The 20148-nt window shown below is 47.8% G+C and overlaps 1 protein-coding gene across 2 annotated transcripts in view; it reads left to right on the top strand.

Moving 5' to 3' along the window:
• SPOCK1 (SPARC (osteonectin), cwcv and kazal like domains proteoglycan 1) overlaps window positions 1–20148 on the top strand; it is a 465949-nt gene that overhangs the window by 128086 nt on the left and 317715 nt on the right. The window contains exon 1 of one of the 2 annotated variants that reach the window (XM_054717880.1): window positions 8767–8784. The exons of the other annotated variant lie outside the window; for it this stretch is intronic. Coding sequence (XP_054573855.1) covers window positions 8779–8784 — 6 coding nt within the window. The 5' untranslated portion in view covers window positions 8767–8778. Of the gene's footprint in view, window positions 1–8766; window positions 8785–20148 lie in introns of those variants that run through there. 2 annotated transcript variants of the gene reach the window in all.

Here is a 20148-nt window from a genome sequence, read left to right as displayed (position 1 = left end):
AAGCAGGCCTGTTTGGTTATGTGTTGCTCTCTGACTTCTGCCTAGGAAAACCTTCAGGAGTTGCAGTGGTTGGTACAGTCCTCAGGAAGGAAGTTGGGCTCCGGAAGTCTTCGTCATAATGTGAAGCTTCTCTTCTTTTTTTTTTTTTACATTTGTATCTGAGGATGAGGTGCGTCTGACAATGATTCTTGGTTCCTAGAAAGATCCATAAAGCTTAAGTGGACTGGTAACCTGAGAGTTATAATATTTCACTCTGATGGAGGGTGAATTATTACCAGGATGAGGAGAGGAGACTGCAGGGTCCTAATTATTCTGTTGTGAAAGAATGAGAAAAATTCTATTGCCTTCCAACTTCGCAAAGATTCTGTGAGAATCATTAGTCACACGAAGTGGAGACATGCTGGCTTCTTTAAAGGGAGTAGCACAAGTACACCTGATCCCAGCAGTGCGCTGGGGGTTGCATCATGGCCCCGAAAGTAGTTAGGAATGCTACCCCGTTTGTAGTTCACCGTATGTGCATGCAGTTACACGATGGGGGCCCTTTGCTTATGTTGGTCCTTCTTCTCAGAATACCTTTCTCCTTGTCTGCCTGGCAAACTCCTACTCATTCCTCAACACCCAGCTTAGGCATCTCTTTCTCTGTGCAGCCTGCCTTCCTTGACTCTTTCCCCCCAAGGAGCAGGGCTAATCACAGACTCCTTTGCAACCTCACTGACCTCGAACATACATTAGTTCCATACAGTTCTCACCTCCTCAGACTGTGCCTGGAACAAAGAGGGCCTCAGGGCTACTTTGTTTTGTAGTGGTTTGTTTGTGTGAGCACCACCCTCTGGTTTGTGAACACCCTAATCACAGAGAGCGTGTTCTCTTAATCTCTGTGTCCTCAACAAATAGTGCAGTACCTGGATCATAGCAATAGGGCTTCAGTTGTGCTTAAGGGAATGCATGGACTCGGCACCGTGGCCTGCGAGAAGGATGTGCTAGTGCTGGATGGCAAACTCGAGGAATCGTCCCTCATTGGATTCCACGGTAGGCTCTTATCTCCTTTTCAGGAGAGCTCCCATCAGGAGGATTGAGCTGTGGGCCAGCAAGTCAGTTCTTTGTGTGGACTCGAGGGGAATAGTCGCTGCTAATTAGCAGGTCAGCAGTAGGCGATGTTTCCCTTTGTGCTCTTGGGAGACCAGACAGACTCCATGATAAATGCACCCTGTGGCTGTGAAGGTGGGCCAGCTCACAGGGGTCCGGGCGGGAGCAGGAGCGGGCTGAGCACTAGCCCCAGGATGGACAGCTCAGGGCTCGCCAGTGGTTTTAGGTGGAGGGAATGGAGTCCATCTGCTTGGGTCCTGGCAAATAAAACCTCAGCAACAAAAGAGCAAGGGCTTTGCTTTCTGATGTGATGCTGGGCACATGCCCACTTCCCTTTTAAATGTCCCACCAAGTTCCCTATATGTCCAGATGGCAATTAGCGGGTGAATAATTTATAACAAGACATCTTATGCATTATGCAGGACAGATTTAAATTATAAATTGGCCTCACTTGGCAGTTTAGGTGGACTTTGTGGTGATAGGCTTGAAAGGCTAAATTGTGGCTGAGTTAGTGTCACCGAGATGGAAATGAGATGGTTGGCCTGGTCCCACCTTCATGGACAAGATATAGTGAGTGGAGGAGGTCCCAGAGCTCAGGCGTGGTGACTCAGTTGAGCCTCTTCTGTGGGTGTGAGCTCAGGGCAAACTGGCCCAGGCACCTCAGTTATTGTCTCTGCAGGGCACAGCCTCCTTCCCCCAGGAGGGGGTAGAAGGAGTCACAGCCAGAAACACTGATCCTCTCCCTGAGCCAGCGGCTTTCCCAGGAGAGGCATGCTGCCCATGCAGGTCGTGTTCCAGGTGGGTGTTCTAGACTCTCCAGTACTCTACCTAGGGGTGGGGAGTGATCTGAGCTAAGGGAATCAGGGGGACAGGAGGGCAAGGGATGCTGCCACAGAGGAGTGTGGAGGATGCTGGGGGCATAGTCTGCCATGTTTAAAGGTTCATTACAGAGTCATATCTTTGAAACAAACGGGGGAGTGAAAGGCATGGCGGGACACTGCTGATTCCAGCACATGTCCAGGACAGTCATCGCAAACATTTACTGTGACCGCCCTCCTCAAGCCCTCACCAGCTCTTTGAGAATACACTACTGTTCTCCATTTCCAGAGGTGGGAATGAAGATGTAGACGGAATCATTTACCCAAGGAGACACAGTTAATAAGTGGCAGAGCTGAGAATTGAAAACAAATTGCTCAATTACTAAAATATTCAGGAAGTGCCTCCTGGGGGCCAGACTCTCCCCTGGGTGCTGGGGGATAGTGGAGACCAGGCAGGCAGACTGTCCTCAGGAAGGTTGCCTCTGGCGGTGGAGACAAAATAAAGCACCTGATATGTGCGGCCCAGGCCCTCTCTCTGAGCATTATGCTGTATTGATTAGACAGTATGTTCAACACTAATCGAAAGCCCGTGGTGTGGCAAACTCTCTGTATCATGAGAGGCGTGCACAGAGGTGAATAACAGTCCTCCCTTCAAGGAGCCTGGAGTTGGAAGACGTGGGGAGACGTAGGCACCCAATGAGGTGGCACAGGGCAGGGAATCTTGGAGAGGCCTCCACGGGGAGGCAGCTCCAGGCAGCGGGTTAGAGGCCCACTTTAGGGTGTGTGGGGAGGCCTTGGGAAGCAGGAGGATGTTGGATCAGGGTGGTCTGGTTTCAGAGCTCCTGGATGTCTGCACTTGGGTGAAGATAGTGGGAGTGGGAAGAAAAGGGCAGACACATGAGCTTCTTGGAGAACGTTGAGCAGTCAAGCGGGCAGTGCAGGATGGGAGGGACAATGTGGCTCAGCTTGGCCACATGGTGTAGGCGAGGCCAGCAAGTGTCTGTGGAGTGGGATGCGGACCAGCAATGAAAACTTAGGCGTTCCCACGCGGAAGTAGATGGGCCTGCTAGGGAGAGAGCCTGGGGACAGAGAACTGGAGAGGGGGTGGTCACTGTGCTGCCCTTGCTGGACCTCGAGCTAGCAAGGAGTTTTAGGTCATGAACTTGCGCTCACCGAGTGTGCTGGGTTCTGGGGACCTTTGGTTTGTTCTTGCTGCCGTCTCTATTGGTCAGATCACAAAGTAATTCCCAGGAAGGATCTGGCAGTAGATACTGAGTTCTAATGGACTAATAATCTGTGTCTAATAAACGGGCCGCCTTATCTGATCAGAGACATTTGTTTCTGATGTGTAAGAGAACCCAGCTGCTGAGGTGTTCCGTGGCCAGCAGAGGCTTTGTGATCAGCTGCCTTCTGGCTTACTGGGAAGAAGCCAGTGTGTTCACTTCTCATCCTGTGTTCCTTTTGGGGAAATTCCATATTTCATAGTTGCCCTCAGTCAGTCTGTCTTCTCTGACTTGACCAGAACTGCCGCAATGTTCCATACATCCTGTTTGCTGTGTAAATGCCACCAGACAGCCTACAAAAGGATTCTCTGTTCCTTTGTAAATAGAGAAACTGGTAGGTGTGTGTGGGTGTAAAGAGAGAGGAGAGTCTAGAGATGGGTCACTGGAAGGCCCTGCCCCTCTACCTCACACGGGAAAAATAACCCTCTACCTCTCTCTATCTTTGTTTTGAACTAGAAAAGCTACTTCACTTGTGTTTATAAGAAATAACAAGCTCTCCTCCGCTACAGCCTCTAGGTGTGTGGTATGACTGCTTTTCTCAGAGCACTTCTGATTTGAATGTCCCCCGTTTCTCTCCCCCTCCACTTCTTGCCCCCTCCCCTACTGCTGCTTGCTGAGTTCCTGTGTATGTTGTGCTGGGCACTGTCCTCACTCTGTAACACTGTGGTCTGGTCCATCCAGGGGGTTACCTTTAGTGGAAGTCACAGTTCTAAACATAAATGATTAATTACAACTTGATGAAAAATATAGAAAATTCTTTACAAATCATGTGTCCAAGAATGGAGCATCTTCAGCAGTCATGACATATAACTGCCTTGAGGCGAGACACCATACATCCTATTTGTTTTTCTCCCCCCAAAATATTGACTATGCTTGGGGCTCATTAAAAATTTCATGAGTGATTAACAGAGATGTCTTTTTAGGTGGAATTTAGTTCTGTGTCTTGAAGAAAAAATCTAATTCATTGATATATTTACTGGCACAACAACAGTAATAGTAGTTGTCATTTGTTGGGGGCCTGCCATGCATCTGTTCTCATTCTAGATATTTCTCCCACCTGTACTCAAACCTTCTCAACAACCAGCAGGGCTGGGTTTTAGACATGAGGAAGAGAGAAGGCACGGAGAAGTTAAGATACTTACTTCAGGTCACACAGCCAATAAATTGCAGAGAGGGTTCCAACTTGTTCTTTCTGATTCCAGAGCCTGAGCCCGTCGTGTCTTTCCACATCGCCTCGTTATTGATTGACCTTCACCTCTTTCCAGAGCCTTTTGTTAGGAAGCTTCTCAAGCAGGTTCTTAGTATGTCTTGCAGAGAAATTCTGATTAGAGTCTGAGTTAGGCTGTTGTTTCTTCATGGATGGCATGTAATTTTGACTTTGATGGGCCCTACTTATATCAGGGCTGTGTAGATAATTGTATGCATTTACATGATAAAATTATGTCATTTTAGTGTTTTCTTAATCATTTTTTATTTTTTAATTACAGTTGACATACAATATTATATTACTCTCAGGTGCATATCCCATTGATTAGACATTTATATAACTTACTAAATGATCATCCCAATAAATCTCATACCCACCTGATACCATACAATGTTATTAGAATATTATTGACTATATTCCCTATGCTGTACTTGACATCTCCATGATTATTCTGTAACAACAATTTGTACTTCTTAATCCCTTCACCTTTTTCACTTATCCTCCCAACCCCCCTCCCATCAGGCAACCATCAAAATGTTCTCTGTATCTATGAGTCTACTTCTATTCTGCTTGTTCCTTCATTTTGTCTTTTTAGATTCAATTGTTGATAGATATGTATTTATTGCCATTTTATTGTTTATGTTTTTTATCTTTTTTTTTCCTTCTTCTTGAAGAAGATCCTTTAACATTTCATGTAATGCTGGCTTGCTGGTGATGAACTCCTTTAGCGTTTTCTTGTCTGGGAAGCTCTTTACATGCCCTTTGGTTCTAAATGATAGCTTTGCTGGGTAGAGTAATCTTGGCTTTAGGTCCTTTCTTTTCACCATTTTGAATATTGCTTGCCAATCCCTTCTGGCCTGCAAAGTTTCTGTTGAAAAATCAGCTGACAGTCTTATGGGAGGTCTCTTGTAGGTAATTAACTACTTTTCTCTTGCTGCTTTTAAGATTCACTCCTTGTTTTTAACTTGCATTTTAATTATGATGTGTCTTGGATTGGGCCTCTTCTTTGGGACTGACTGCACTTCCTGTACACAAAGGCTGCTGACATTTGCCATGTTGGGGAGACATTTTATTTCTATATGATTGTGGCAATGTATGTGAACTTACTGCCCTCTGATGTGGTCACCTCTTTTTTAAAAATAAATAAATAAATAAATTATTGATTTGAGAGAGAAAGGAAGAGGGAGAGAGGGAAACAGTAATGATGAGAGAGAATCATAGATCAGCTGCCTCCTGGATTCTCCCAAATGGGGATTGAGCCCACAGCCCAGGCATGTGCCCTAACCTGGAATTGAACCATGACCATCTGGTTCATAGGTCGATGCTCAATCAGTGAGCCACATTGGCCGGGCATGTGGTCACCTCTTGAATAGTCATGGCTATGCATTCATATCACTGGATGTTAGGTGTTTTTGCAAAGAGGATGGCTGGTGATGAGACAGAACCAGGAGGGTGTTGAGGGCAAGATACCGGAATTTCTTCCTCTCAGGGAATGGAGGATGTGATAGTTCCCAATCTGGATTGTGGCCAAGCTAGTGTTCTCCTGTCAGGAGGAGGTGAACGACAAGTGGATTGTGGTTTTAAGAAGGACCATGGAATAAAACAAAATGACATGACAATGAGAGTGTCTCCCATAGAGGTTGCTTTCCACAAACCAGCCTTGTTGTCACAGCCTCCTCCTGTGAAGAATCTGTTGTGTTTCCATTTGATTGATGAGGAGACTGAGAGGTGAGCACCCTGCTCCAGCTCACAGCTGGCGGGTGACAGTGTCGATGGTCTGGCTGAGCTCTTTCCATGGCTCGTCTGCTCGCTGGGAGGGGGGAATCCATCCTTTCCTGGCATCCTGTTTCCGTCCCCACATCATGCTTCTCGGATGCTCTTGTCTTCCTCTAGATTCCACTGACCCTTGGGTCATCTCAGGTGCTGTGGTCTTGGTCAGGTCAGGCTTGTTTTTATACCTATTTTCTGTCACAGATGTGGCCACTTGGTGAGTCTGCCACTGAGTCAGAGTTTGAAATTATGACCTCCTTCACTTAACTGGGTCCTGATGGAATCAGCTGCCCTGACCTAGAATGAAATCCATTCTTCATATGGACTACAAGAAAGCATACATCTTGGTAAAAGAGAAACATATGTTCCTGCCAAATGACTTGAAGACTGAACAAATGCTTTTAGTGTATTGGCACTTTCATGCCCACTTTGATGCCAAGCTTTATATATATTTTTAATTTTGATTTTTTAAAAAAATATTTAACATTTAATAATGTAAACTAATGTCAAATATATTTAAACACAAAACATGTAACTGCATGGTTCTAAGTAGTATTTTAAGCCAATATGTTTAGGTAATGTGGATGCTATGAATAACAATAATGCCTAAATAAATTAAATTTCTTACCTCTAATACACTCAATAGCAGTGCTATTTCTCATAGTAAGAGCTGTTTCTTTTCAGAGAGAGTATACCATCCTCTAGTTAACTGGGAATTACAGATTTTCTTTAAGGTATTTATTGTCTTAACCATTTTTAAAAAGCTTTATGATTTTTGAGGTTGATCAGGCTTATTCCCTAACTCCCTTTATGCCCAGCTCATCCCTGACATAGGAGAGTGCTGTTTTATAAAAATAGCTATCTACGTGCCTCTGGGGAGAGGGAAATGGATGTGTATATTGCTTTTCATAACAAGCCTTGTAGAACTGATTAAGTCGTAGCTACCATATAATGGATGGTTAATATGTGCCAGACTCTGTGCTGAGAGTTGTACTTAGATATTTTTTTCATTTAATCTTTTTTAAAAAAAAATTGCTGTGAGAACATAACATGGAATCATCCTCTTAACAGATTCTTGTTTACAATATGCATATATTTTTTACTTTTAATGACACATTTTTCTGTGTTTTTTGTTTGTTTTGTTTGTTTTGTTTTTGTACAAGAAGTCCCACATTTTCATTTTGCAATTGAAGATTGCTTCTGTTGAGAACAGGAGGATAACGAAGCATGAACCAGGTAGAGCTGCCCCTTTGCTCTGCCCCCTGAGGCCACATGACATGCTGGAAGTCCGTATGTGGGCACTCTGATTGTCAGTGGCCACTGAGTCCCACCATTTTCTGCCCCTACCTCCTGGGTGGCAGACACGTGAAAGAAGCAGTGTTGCAGCCCTGACCCATCCACCCTGAGGTGAACACTACCCAGTGTCTGTGGTTGGTGCCGTGAGGTACCAAGCATTGCTCAGCCAAATCCTGCCAACACTCCGGACCCACAGACCCACTGGGGACAACAGATGGTGTTGTTTAAACCAGTAAGCTTTGGGTAGTTTGTTATGCAGTCAAGGATACCCGGGACCCTTCCTTTCAGACCTTTCCTCTTGGCTTCAGCAATGCCGCCCTCCTGGGGCTTCTCCCACCCTCAACAGCCACCTCAGTCTCCTCTTCTCTTGTCTGCCCCTGAAGAGATGATGTCCTGAGGGTTCTCTCCTCAGTGCCCCTACTCTTGTCCCTTGAGGCGATCTCATTTACATCTGTGGCTTCAGCCATGCCGTTCTCACCCAGCACCTGAGCTTCAAACATGTTTCTATTTCAGCTGATAAAAGAACACTGTCTCTTGACTCTCTATTGCTTGGACACATTTTTCTTCTGATCTCAGCCCCCATGCATGGGGATAGTGCACCCTCAGCATGCTGACAACTGGGCTTAGCATCTTCCCTTACTTCCATGTTAGAGGATGAATTGTGTCCCTCAAAAAAGACATGTTGAAGTCCTAACCCCTAGTACCTCAGAATGGGACCTTATTTGGAAACTAGAGGCCCGGTGCACGGATTTGTGTACTGGTGCGGTCCCTCAGTCTGGCCTGCGCCCTCTCGCAATCCGGGACCCCTTGGGGGATGTAGTAGTGTGCGAAGCGGCAGGTGGCCTGGGAGGAGCCCAGGCCGGGTGCCACTCCCACTCATCCCGCTCATTCTGGCCCCGCTGCACCTGCTGCCGCTGCAGTATGCAGTATGGTAGCATGCTGTCGTGGAGGCGGGAGAGGCTTGCGCTGCCACAGCAGCGCTCGCCAGCCATGAACCCTGCGTCTGGAGCCCATCCGTCAGCTGAGCGGCACTTCCACTGTGGGAGTGCACTGACCACCAGGGGGCAGCTCCTGCGTTGAGTGTCTGCTCCCTGGTGGTCAGTGTGCATCATAGCAACCGGTTAAACCATTGTTCGGTCACTTAGGCTTTTATATATGTAGATAGGGTCTTTGTAGAGGTAATCAAGTCAGATCATTAGGGTGGGCTCTCACTCCAGTATCACTGGTGTTCTTATGAAGAGAGTGAATTTGGACACAGAGGTAGACATGCACAGAGGGAAGACTATGGGGAGAGACACAGGGAGAACGTCATGTGAACATGAAGGTAGAGATTGGGGTTATGTGCCTACAAGCCAAGGAATTCCAAAGGTTGCCAGCAGACCATAGGAAGCTAGGAGAGAGGCCTGGAACAGGGCTTCCCTCAGCCCCCAGAAGGAAGCAACCATGCCTAGGTGGGTTGGACAGCCTCAGTCTTGGACTTCTGGCTTCCAGAACTGTGAGGCAATACATTTCTGTTGTGTAGCCTCCCAGTTTGTGGTAATGGGTTACAGCCACCAAGGAAACTAATATACTGCCCCCTCTACCACCCATGCTGTAAACTTGCCCCTTCTCCTACAGTCCGGTTCTCTGTGAATATCTCCCTCATATCTGCATCTGCTCAAGCCAGAAACCTGAAATCTCAGCTCCCAGGGACCTGGCTGGCTTGAAGTTGGTGCTCAATAATATCGGCTGTTTAAATAGATGCCCTCAAATATTGCAGGTCTCTTGGCAATTACAGATAGTAACCCGAGGATGCACAGAGTTGAAATTAAAAAGAGATACAAACCCCAAACATCTTTTATATCCACCCTGTCCCTCTGTACTTCAGGTTTCTGAGAGAAACGATTGATTTCTTCTCTCAGCCATGGGGCAGGCATATATTGAGAGCCACATGTATGTAAATGAGGTCTCAGCAGCCTGCCTGCCTTTCTATTCTTCAGAGAAATATCGATTTGGATTTGGGAGAGTTACCTTAAAGTCCTCTTTTCACCAGTTTCTTCTTCATTGTGTACGACCTGGAACCAGCGCGTTCAGTGCATTGAGTTACACGTTGTGAGCTTTGTAAGGAGTGTTGCAAGTTGGGCTGAGCTCTTTGTGAAGCTCAGGACGAGGGCAGTTCCAGGGCTGTGTTGATCTTAGCCGGTTATTGAAGTTGTTGCAGATGCTTACCTCCGTTTTCCCCATTCAGTGACAGTGAAATCGCTGGCCTGCAGAATTGAGTCAGGTTTCCAAAGAGATGTGGTGCTCCTCTCCTCTTGATGGTTTTTAAACAAGTTCCTGTGCCCCATCCTTTCAGAGCATCTGGCTTACCCTGGGCAAGGGAGGAGCAATAGGATTGTTGTAATTTTATTTTATATTGAAACTACTTCAATGCATTTCCTATCCTTGGTCTGTGCAATTTGTTTCTTTTTCTTCTTCTTCTCCTTTTTTTGACAAAGAAATTATAGTTGTGTGTGGAAGCCCCAAGCAGGGCACGAAGACATCAAAGTCAGCCATAACCATAAAAAAGCACATGCAAATCTTTCACATTAATAATTCACAGTTCAGCACAGGCACTGTGGCCCCTGACTGAGACTGCAGCAAGTAGCAATTTGTTTAGCTTTGGTAAAGGGCACAAAATCACCAAGTTCAGATGTTCTATTTTAGTCTTGCACTTGCTCTTTGGATTGGATTCAGGCAAATAATCAACTTTATAAATGGATATTTACATATTCATCAGGAAGGTCTGATCTGTAAGGGACAGTATTAAATTTGTGAACGTTGTCAGCGTCATTATCTTCTGTGGTCTTTAGTGAAACTGTTACCCAAACCCTGAATTCCTGAGTGTCTACCTTCACCCCCTCCACCTTCCTCATTTATTCATTCGGTAACAGTTTACTGAGGGCTAACTTGTGCTAGATTTGGGGTTGGTGTTAGGGATGTGCAGTGAACAAGATGAGCGTGGCTGCAGTGGTCCAGCGTGGCCCAGACGTGGCCCACAGCCCAGCAGCGGTAGCTTCACCTGAGAGCTGGGTGGAAACCGGGCAGCACAGGCACCACTCCAGACCGACTTAATCAATTTTAACAAGATCGTTAAGTGATGCCTCTTCTTATAGAAGAGCAAATGCCCATTCCGTGAGTGATTATAACATGGTATGAAAAATGCTCACTGTGGGGCATTGTGAGTGGACAGAGCGGGTGTCTGTGCTAGAATGGGAGGCTTCAGAAGGAAGAGACAGTTTCAGCTGAAATCAGAGAAAGAAGCACGAACCAGCAGAGACTGGGTGGGTGTGTGAGCTGTCAGGTCGCATGTGTGCTCACACTCTGCGGGCAGCGACGGTGGTCTTTGTGGCTGGAGCCCAGAGCCCAACAGGAGGCTGAGCAAAGAGCAGCGGTGACTTTTTGGAGAACTTTAGGCCCTAAAACAAGGAGTTTGAACTTTCCCTAGGAAGTTGCAGGGAGCCATCGAGGCATGTAAATGGGCTTGGATTTAAAAACACGATGGGCTGCAGTAAAATCACTTTCACTGCAGTGTGGGAGATGGGTTGGTGTGGGGGAAGTGGTGTGCCACCCAGGCAACAGATGACAGGCTAGGACCAAGACAGAAAGCGGGGCTGCGGGGGTAGGGGTGGGGGGTGGGGGAGGGGGATGTCATGAGAGATGCTTAGGAGGCAGAGCTGGAAGGGTCTGGGGAGGGGGAAGAATCAGGGAGCATTCCCCCGGGAAGAGCTGTTCCCTGGGGCCCAGCATAAGGTCTGGGTAACCTTTTCTGACTCTCTCCTCTATAGACCATCCCACAGGCCCATGCCATGTGTGTGAGCTGGGCTGTTTCCCTCCTCCCCTCTGTCCCTGCTCATCCCCATCTTGAAGACAGGGCCATGCCTTGCACATTTGTTTTCCTGCTGAGCACAGGGCCTGGCACTCAGTGCTGTCTGGCTTCTCCTCTTGAGCTGTCACCCCCTTTTCCCAAGAATGTGCCCTTCATAGGATGAAAGTGATTCTTGGAGGAGCATTGGCGGGAGGGAGCTGTGTCTCCCTGTCGGTTTGTCTTTCATTTGAATGATGACTCCTGTCTGTGTGATGTTCCACACTTCAGGCAGCATTTTCATAGCCACCGCCTCATTTGCATTCCTCCTGCCAGCCCTCTGTGCAGCCTTGGAAAAGGTTGTGTGTTCACAGCTCAGTGTTAATCAAGGGCTGATTGTCTCAGCCTTTCTCTCTGCCCTGTTCTGACTTCCAGCCCTTTGACTTGGGAGCTGCAGCTGGAAGCAGGTGGGGCCCCCACAGTGCAGAGTTGAGTCAAATTGATTCTGCTTATTTAGGTGTTGGCCGTTCTGGAGCAGGACGGTGGAGGAAGAGGCTGAGTGAGGAGGGGGCCAGGTTCCCACTCACTCTGTGGCTCAGGCTCCCAGGTGGGGATCACCAGGCAGGAGGAGACCACGGGAAACGCCAGCTCCCAGACTTCCTGGGCTTCTCATTGGTTGGGGTCTGCACTGCTGAGACAGGAGCCCAAAATAACCTGGCGCAGGAGAGAGGAAAGGGAGGCCTTACTACATTGCCTCTCGCCTGTCTAAAGGAAGAAAGAACATTGGGTGGAACCAAGTTGGGTTTGAATCCTGCCTCTGCCACTCCCTAGCTCCATGGCCTCGGCAGCTGTTAGCTTCTCCAAGTCCCCTTCTTCATGATAAAGTGATGAGGACAATCTCTCTCACACAGGCGGTGAGCACCAGACAGAGATGAATGCTAATCAGTGAGATGCCCCAGTGTCTGGTGGAGCGCCTGGCACAATGCTAATACATTTGTGCCCTTCATCCTCCTGTTAGAGATGATGTTTCCGATGTTTCCATCAGACAAGGGAGGGCATCATGCTATAAGGTTTTTTCATATAGACAGAGTTCTCAACCTTATTATGTAAAAGAAACGTCAGGAGTTTGTTAAAATATACATTCCTGGGCTCAGCCCCCAAAGGGTCCGATTGATGTGTAACGGCACCCAGTTGATTCTCATATGGACCACATTTTGGAAAAGTTTGGGATGGAGCCAGAGCTAAAGAGCCACTTAGCTTAGGTCAGTGGTCGGCAAACTCATTAGTCAACAGAGCCAAATATCAACAGTACAACTATTGAAATTTCCTTTGAGAGCCAAATTTTTTAAACTTAAACTATATAGGTAGGTACATTGTTATTAACTTAATTAGGGTACTCCTAAGCTGGCCTTTGCTAAAAACTCAAGGGGCCAAAGAGCCGCATGTGGCTCGTGAGCCGCAGTTGCCGACCACTGGCCTAGGTGTTTGCTCCAGTGGATTCTGAGTTCTGCTCCAGAAGTACTGCGGGGGTTCTCCAGAGGGAGGGCCTATGATTTTACCAAGCTGCCGGCTACTCTCAGGATAAAGCAAGTATGGGTAACACTGGGCTACGGGATCCAGGAAATACCCACCCCTGTGGTGGTATTTAGTGCAAGAGTTTTAAGCAGCTGGGGACATGTTTAAAAGGCAGACAGGTTTGGCCCACAAATGAGTACAGCTCATCAGGATAGAACGCTGTCTTCCCTGAAGGGCTGACAGCTAGGACTGTGGGTGCCTCGGCCTGGCTAGGTTGCAAATCATCGAAACCAGCCATGTGTCCTTGTCTGTAAGAACAAGGCTGTTGGACGGGATACTTGAGTCCTCCCAGCTCTGAAATCACTTGCCTAAGAGATTCAGCACACGTTAAATTAGGCAGAGCTCAGTATTTGTTAGTAGGGTGCCCCCAATGTCTGGTGTTTGCATTCCTTTTCAATGTTGCACTATATTATGTGAGTTTATGCCTTTTCTGTATTTAATCCATGTTGCTACTTAACTCTGGTGGTATTTTTGTGAGGAAATATAGCATATGTGGTCCATGAGACTCTGCCTAAGAACTTTATTTAAAGCGTTTGTTACCCAAGTCAACATCACTGCTACCTGGTGGCAGCTTCCGGAATTGCAAGAGGAAATAGTAAAAACCTATATGAAAACAGGGAAGGGGGAAAGGTCTTTTGTTTGTTTGCTTTTGTTTTCTTTTTTCCTTTTTTTCCCCTTAACACGTTAAACGTTAAGCGCCATGTCAATCACCGGTGACTGACACTATACTTTCTGTCTGGAAGACAAAACAGGCTGGGCGCTTAACGTGTTAAAGCAAATTTCCACTCTAGACCAGCTGAAAAGGAATGGCTGGGGTTGGGATGCAGAAGCTTGCATTTATAGTAAATCCTTCATGTAAACCTTATGCCCATGGTCGTTTGAAAACCTATTACTCTCTATAGCACGGTCTCTTAACCTCAGCAACATTGGCATTTTGGACTGGAAAATTCCTTATTGTCGGGGGCTGTCCTGAGCACTGTAGGATGTTTAGCAGCATCCCTGGCCTCTACCCACTAAATGCCAGTAGCACCTCCCCTCCCTATTTGTGACAATTAAAATTATCTCCAGACAGTGCCAGTGCCCCTGTGCCTATGGGGGTGGCGTGGGGGGAGGAGACACAAAATTACTCCTGCTTAAGCACCACTGCTCTGACTGTGCCATGAGCATCCAGCCCATTTCAATGACAGTGCATGTCACAGGGTCACTAAAAGCTGAGATATGTTAACTGTCTTCACAGGAGGTTATTAATGCAAATGTAAGTGACTTCTGACTTGTGGAATAAACATCTGGCTTTCTGACCTCTGTTTTGTTTTTTAAATAATTATTAAGAGAGTCCTGGAGGTGGATTGGCATTAACGACTCCCCACATGGACGGGCATCTGATCATCCACACGGAGGCCACACATGTGCCTTCCTCTGGTCACACGTCAGCTGCACACTGCTGGGGCCTGGGAGCCTGCAGAGCCAGTGGGGGGAGTGTAACCTCTTTTCTCTGAGAAATACTGGAGGTTTGTTCTGTTTAGTGTGTGAAATATGCTTCTGTACAGCAAACACATATGTGAAAAGTGTTACAGACGAGAGTCACTGTGGGCAAGACAATGTACTGGCATCTGTGTGGACCACAGTGTGGTTAGGTGAGCACTGCTAAGCCTGTTCCGTCAGATGGAGGGGACTGTATACCAGGCCAGTCTCTCCCAGAGGTGAACCTGGGACTTAGCACCTCCAGGGAGAGTTAGTTGACTGGGAGGCACTTTGTGCTTCCTATAGCAGGGAGAGTGGGGCCTCTGGTCTTATTCAGGGTCAGAGGCAGACAGGAGAACCTGTCCAGGGTGAATGACTGGGCATTGTAGAAGGGAGGGTTGGGACTGATGCTAAAGAGGATTTGTGTGAGTAGGCCTCCTGTTTGAGGTGGGTTTTCCTGTGCCAGGGCGGAGGCCTGGAGCCTCCCGGGGGGAGGGGAGTTTAAGTAGAGGCGTTTGAGTGGGTTGGAAAGAACAAGGCACTTTCCTAAGGCTCGTCCACCAACCCTCCATGCGACCCTGGGGAAGCCCCTACCCTTTGGCCTCGCTTCGTCTGCTGTTGAATGGGTGTGCTGAGCATGGACGTCTCCAAGGCACTTCCAGCTCAAAGAGAGTCACCCAGCGAGCTCTGATGCCTGAAAGCCTGTGTCAGGAATGAAGTTGTTTTGGTTTATTACTTGGTCCGGCATCAAATCATTTATCTAATATTAGTTATTATATTTTTGTGTGAATGAAGTTCAGCTCATTTCCTGAGACCGGATTTTTCTGAGAGAGGAACCTATAGACACGGCACTTCTGAGAGGGTCAGATTAGAACAAAGAGTGGGACAGAAAGGAGGGACAGAAAGGGCATGACACTTGTAGGCCAGAGCTGATAAAAGAAACTTCTCGGGCCCAGTCTTGCCAAAGGGCAAGGTTCTGAGTCCTTTCAGCCACAGTTCTGTCTTATCTGTGAAGAGCCAAGCATCTTCCATTTCAACCCACTCTTCTTCTTGGAAACTCTAGAAATATTTCTTTATTTTGAATAATTGGTGAGGATCCTCATTCCCCTCCGGGGCCTCCTGGCTCTGTTGTTCATCACTTCTGCTGACGTTCCTCTACTGGGCAGCCCCGTTATTTGCTCCTGAATGGGAGGAGGGAGGTCACAAAAGTGCCTCTTGAGATGGTTACCAATTATTACCACACTCAGTGGACACGATAGAGGTGAGCTGGGCCACTAAATGAATTTTTTATTTACATTCTCAAGTATTCATGGTGATCAAGATATTTCTTAGCGACATAAGGAATAAAATACTTTTCAGAGTCTCAATTTTATTTTCTCCCATGGAAAGCAATTCTTATTCTGAGAGAAACATAGGTGGGAGTCAATATAGGCAAAAGGAGAGATGGCGTACACAGGTGAGGAGAGTCTACCTCAGCCACCGTCCTCGATGGCAGCGCTTTGCAGTGCTTTCTGTGGAACACAGGTCCCTCAGAATGTTCTCTGGATAAGAGTTTGCCTGATCACTTAAATTTATTCAAACCTTCGGCCACCGCACAGGGTTGGCCAGGCCCTGGGTGCCCACCTGCTGCAGCCCTGGCTCCACCTTGGCGAGTCACCAAGGCCGTTTTCAAGGTAAAGGAGGGGAGGTCAGCAGTAAAGAAACTAGTGGTTGAGTTTTCAAACCAGTCATTCTCAACTAATTTGGCCACAAAAGCCTTTTGTTTTCTTCCCTTGACACCTTATTAGAAGGAGCACATTTTTAGAAATGTCGCTCCATGAAATGGTTTTCTCTGCGGTTAGCTGTTAGCACATCATGTGAATGTGGGGTTTTTAACCAGTTAACTGCCACACGCCCAAAACGGAAACCATCCTCACACGCCATGATATTTTGAATTTAATTAAAAAAAGAAATTTGCAATGAATATTATAAAAATAAATATATTACTCACAATTCGGGTGTTCTTGAATATTTTCAGCTGGAAATTCTCACGAAAAAAATGATTTTAAAGTTGGTCAGGGCTGCCATTTAGGGAAAACATTTTTTTTTTTTTTAATAGACGTGTGTGGCGTGTGGGGAAGGTCAGCAGCTTGCGTCTACAGAAGCTTATGGTGTACAATGGGTTGAACCTGTTGGAGCCACCGGGTGGGGATGCCGGGCCCTGGGAGGTGTTATCTCTTCTTGGAGCAGGAGAGCGAGGCTGTGCTGGCACATTCAGGGTCGGAGGGTCTGCCACAGGGCCTTGCATAGGAGCTCAGTGAAAACGTGTGGAACAAGTGAATTAAAGAAGGTTTATTTTAAAATTCTGAAAGTCTTATAAGACTCTGATGGTTCACGCCTAAAACTAGGGAGTTGGCACATTTCATTTTCCTTTTTTGCCACGGTTTTTCAAAGCTGAGACCTGAGGATGGCTCCCCCAGGCCTAAGCCATCTTCCCCGGAGCATCCTCAGGGCCCTGGTGTGCTGAGACACCTGTTTGACCGCTGCGGCATCTTGACACTTACGAAGAGTAAAGGCCCTGGGAACCGGTTTTGCTTATCCTGAGCAGACCTTAAAATACTGCTGCATGGACAGCAGGCCTGCACGGCACCGAGCACGCACACATTAGGAGAAGACAGACCTTGCATTTGTCGCTGAGACCTTGCCTCCAGGAGCATGGCGTTTCTGCCGGGTGTGAGCAGAACAGAATGCTGGGAGTTGTCCCCCTCGAGGAGCCTGGATGTCACAGCAAGTGCAGGAGTAGAGCATCACACAGGTGGCCAGACACCCTGACTGTCATAGTCATTGGGTGCCCCGGGGCTAGACTTCAGTCCTGAGGGAGGTGCAATGGGCACAGACTCTGGTGTCTGACCTGGACATAAGGCTCAAATCCTGGGACCTTGGGTAAGTCACTCGACCCCTCCGAACTTGGTCTTCTTGCTGTAGAATTAGGTTAAGACCTGCTACCCATCCAGTTCCTCACTACTCTCGCACAGCCTGTGAGGAGGAGGATGTTAGTGGTATTTGGCACATGAGGAAACTGAGACTCAGGTAAAATGACCTGCTCCGGTCCTAGTCAGGAAGCAGCAGAGCCAGGAATCCAGTGCCAGTTCTGCTGATGCTCCAGCGTGGCACCAGCCACTCACCTGTGTTGCCTCTTACTAAGGACCTGCTTAGCGGGGAGCGACCAGCGGGCCAGAGGGGTCATCCAGAGTCAGAGGCTGGGTGTTGGGAGGATGACCCTGCTCCTGTGCGGGAGGAGGCGCTCCATCCCAAGTGTTTCCGAGGCCTTTCTTCTTGTAACGAGCGATGCAGGATAAGATCTCTTTCAGCAGTGACAGCTGCGGATTGAAAGTCCCTTAACTGCCTGCCTTCTCCTGTGTGTGTTTTAACTGAGTATTGTTGTTGTTTTCCGTTGAAGGAGTCAGTAAAGGAGAATTTACGAGGAGCTTCTACTCTGTGTGCTGCCGAGAACGTGGCCCTTGTAAATGTCACGGCTCCTGTCACCTGGGAGTCCAAACGTACTGCATGCAGGGACGCTTTGCACATCAAACCCGAGCTGCGCCCCATGGCAGACCTCAGGTTTGCGGGTTAGAGAGGACCCCCCTCAGCTTAGCCGCACATCCCAGGACTTGGGGATTTGCTGTTTGTCAGGCCCAGTCGATTCCTCAGGGCATCGTTCCCGGGCCAGAGTGGATCTGGGCTCACAGCCTAGAAGCAGAATCATGGCTCCCCAAGCGTAATCTGGGCATAGCCGCCCACTCCTCCGCCTCTGACCAGTCCCAACATTCTCACACCATTTCTCAGGACTCTCCCAGTCTCGTGAGACAAAACTCTTATTGGAAAAAGGAAACAAGAGCTTGAAGACAAAACCAAGAATTCCAGAGGTAGTTCTGGCTTGCTTTAGGGTCACCTCAATGTGGGGTCTCCCACACGTTAGGAGGCCTGGCTCCCACTTTCCGTCTCTGAGCTCCGTTCCCACATGCACTGGGCCGTTCTTGGGCAGCCCGTGCCCTCTTGAGGCTGAGCTGGCTGCAGCAGTTCCAGGCTCAGAGCCGCTCACATCTACATTAAAGATGCCTTCCAGTCGTCCTGGCAAAGGTCTCATTGCATTTCATTGTCTTGATTACATCCTGTGCCCATCCATAAACCAGTTGCTGTGGCCAGGAACATGCAATGCATCGGTTGGCTCTGATCTGGGTCACATGCTCCATCCTGGAGCTGGGGTGCAGTTTGGCCCAAACCCAAGAACTAAATGTCTAGGAGAGCTGGTTCTGCAAAGGAAAGAAGGGGAAATGGGTGCTGGTGGCATGATGGAAAACTGGTCACTGCACTTGCTGTTCTGCTAGATCTCGTTGGTCCCCTGGTCACTGGCTTACTCTGGGGTTGCGTGTGCCACTGGAGGAGGGTCTGTGTGCCATTTGACCATAGTCCAAACGCAGCAATGTAGTTGTGCCCTGGCTGCGTAATGCTGGGAGAGAGGCCTGCCCACAGCCCCGGCAGCTATGGTCTGAGTGGGATGGAGGGTTAGACAGTCAAACCAGACTGCAGGCCCATCCCTGTGACAGCCGAGCGGCACTTCTTGGAAAAATGCTGACAAGCTGAGTATTCACCCTCCAGGTTTCCTACTGGGTCAGGTCAAGGAAACCTCTTGTTTGCCTCAGTGTAGGAACCTCTTCAAACCAGCAAACGGAAGGAATGGCCTCCCCTGACCCTGGTCCCCAGTCTTAGCACATGATGGAGAAACTCCTGTGTTAGCATCGCACGCAGTATTTATCGTTTTAGAAAATTCTGTATCAGCAAAGTACCTAGAGATCCAGTGTCCGGTATTAATTCTGAAGGATGGAAAATCATTAATTGGGGCCAGTAAGTCCTCTGTTATAGTAGGACTGTGCACTCCAAGAAGATAAAGAGCCCTTCTCCCAGGGAAAAAGGGTACAGCTATGCCTCTCCTGGGCTGGGAATGGGCACCGCAGGGCCCGTGCCTGCACTGAATTGAATCATATGGATTGGAATTTGTGCCACAGTATCAACAGGGAGCAGGTGAACGTGTGTGTAAAATATGGCTTAATTAACATTTGCTTTCCTTGTGCTGAACCCCCGCAGTGGACCCACTGAGGAGAGGGGTGTGCCCACTTGAACAGGGAGGCCTCAGCTCTTTCAGGCCCCCGAGTTTCAGCATCAACCGGGGAGTTAGGGATCTGCTCAGTCACTGGGGCAGAAGGGCTGTGCTTTCACCCACTGCTACGAGCTCTCCAGTTATGTGCCCGGGCCAGTGACTTCATGGATGCACTACTGAATACGTTTCATTTCTGAATTGTGAAAGCAGGACATGTGCGTGGTCAAAATTTGGAGCACACAGAGATGTAAAGGCGAACATTAAAATCACCCACAATCATTTCAGTACGTTTCTCTCTTGTTCTCTGATGCCTGTGTGGGCCAGTATGTATATTTAGTAAATTAGGAGCATGTGACTTGATATCTGGCATTCTGTTTTGTTGTTGTTCTTTCTACTTACCATGTTTCCCATATCATTAACTACTCAGTGAAAACACTTTTATTTTATTGCTGCATAACTTCATATCATAACATTAGCCCATTTTAATATTTGTAAAATTTTAGAATTGAGCAGCTACCACCACAGTCATTTGAGAACATTTCCTTCACCCCTTCCTCCCCCACATCCACCCACATCTCTGTCTCTATAAGGTATCCTTTATGGACGACACCCCATATAAATGGAGTCATCCCACATTCCGTCTTTTGCATCTGGCTTTCCCCCTGAGCTTCATGATGGCACCCTGTCACTGA

The sequence above is a fragment of the Eptesicus fuscus genome, chromosome 6, assembly GCF_027574615.1.
Source record: "Eptesicus fuscus isolate TK198812 chromosome 6, DD_ASM_mEF_20220401, whole genome shotgun sequence".
Taxonomy (NCBI): Eukaryota; Metazoa; Chordata; class Mammalia; order Chiroptera; family Vespertilionidae; genus Eptesicus; species Eptesicus fuscus.
The sequence above is the reverse complement of the archived record's forward strand: the minus strand, read 5'-3'. Positions and strand labels throughout refer to the sequence as shown.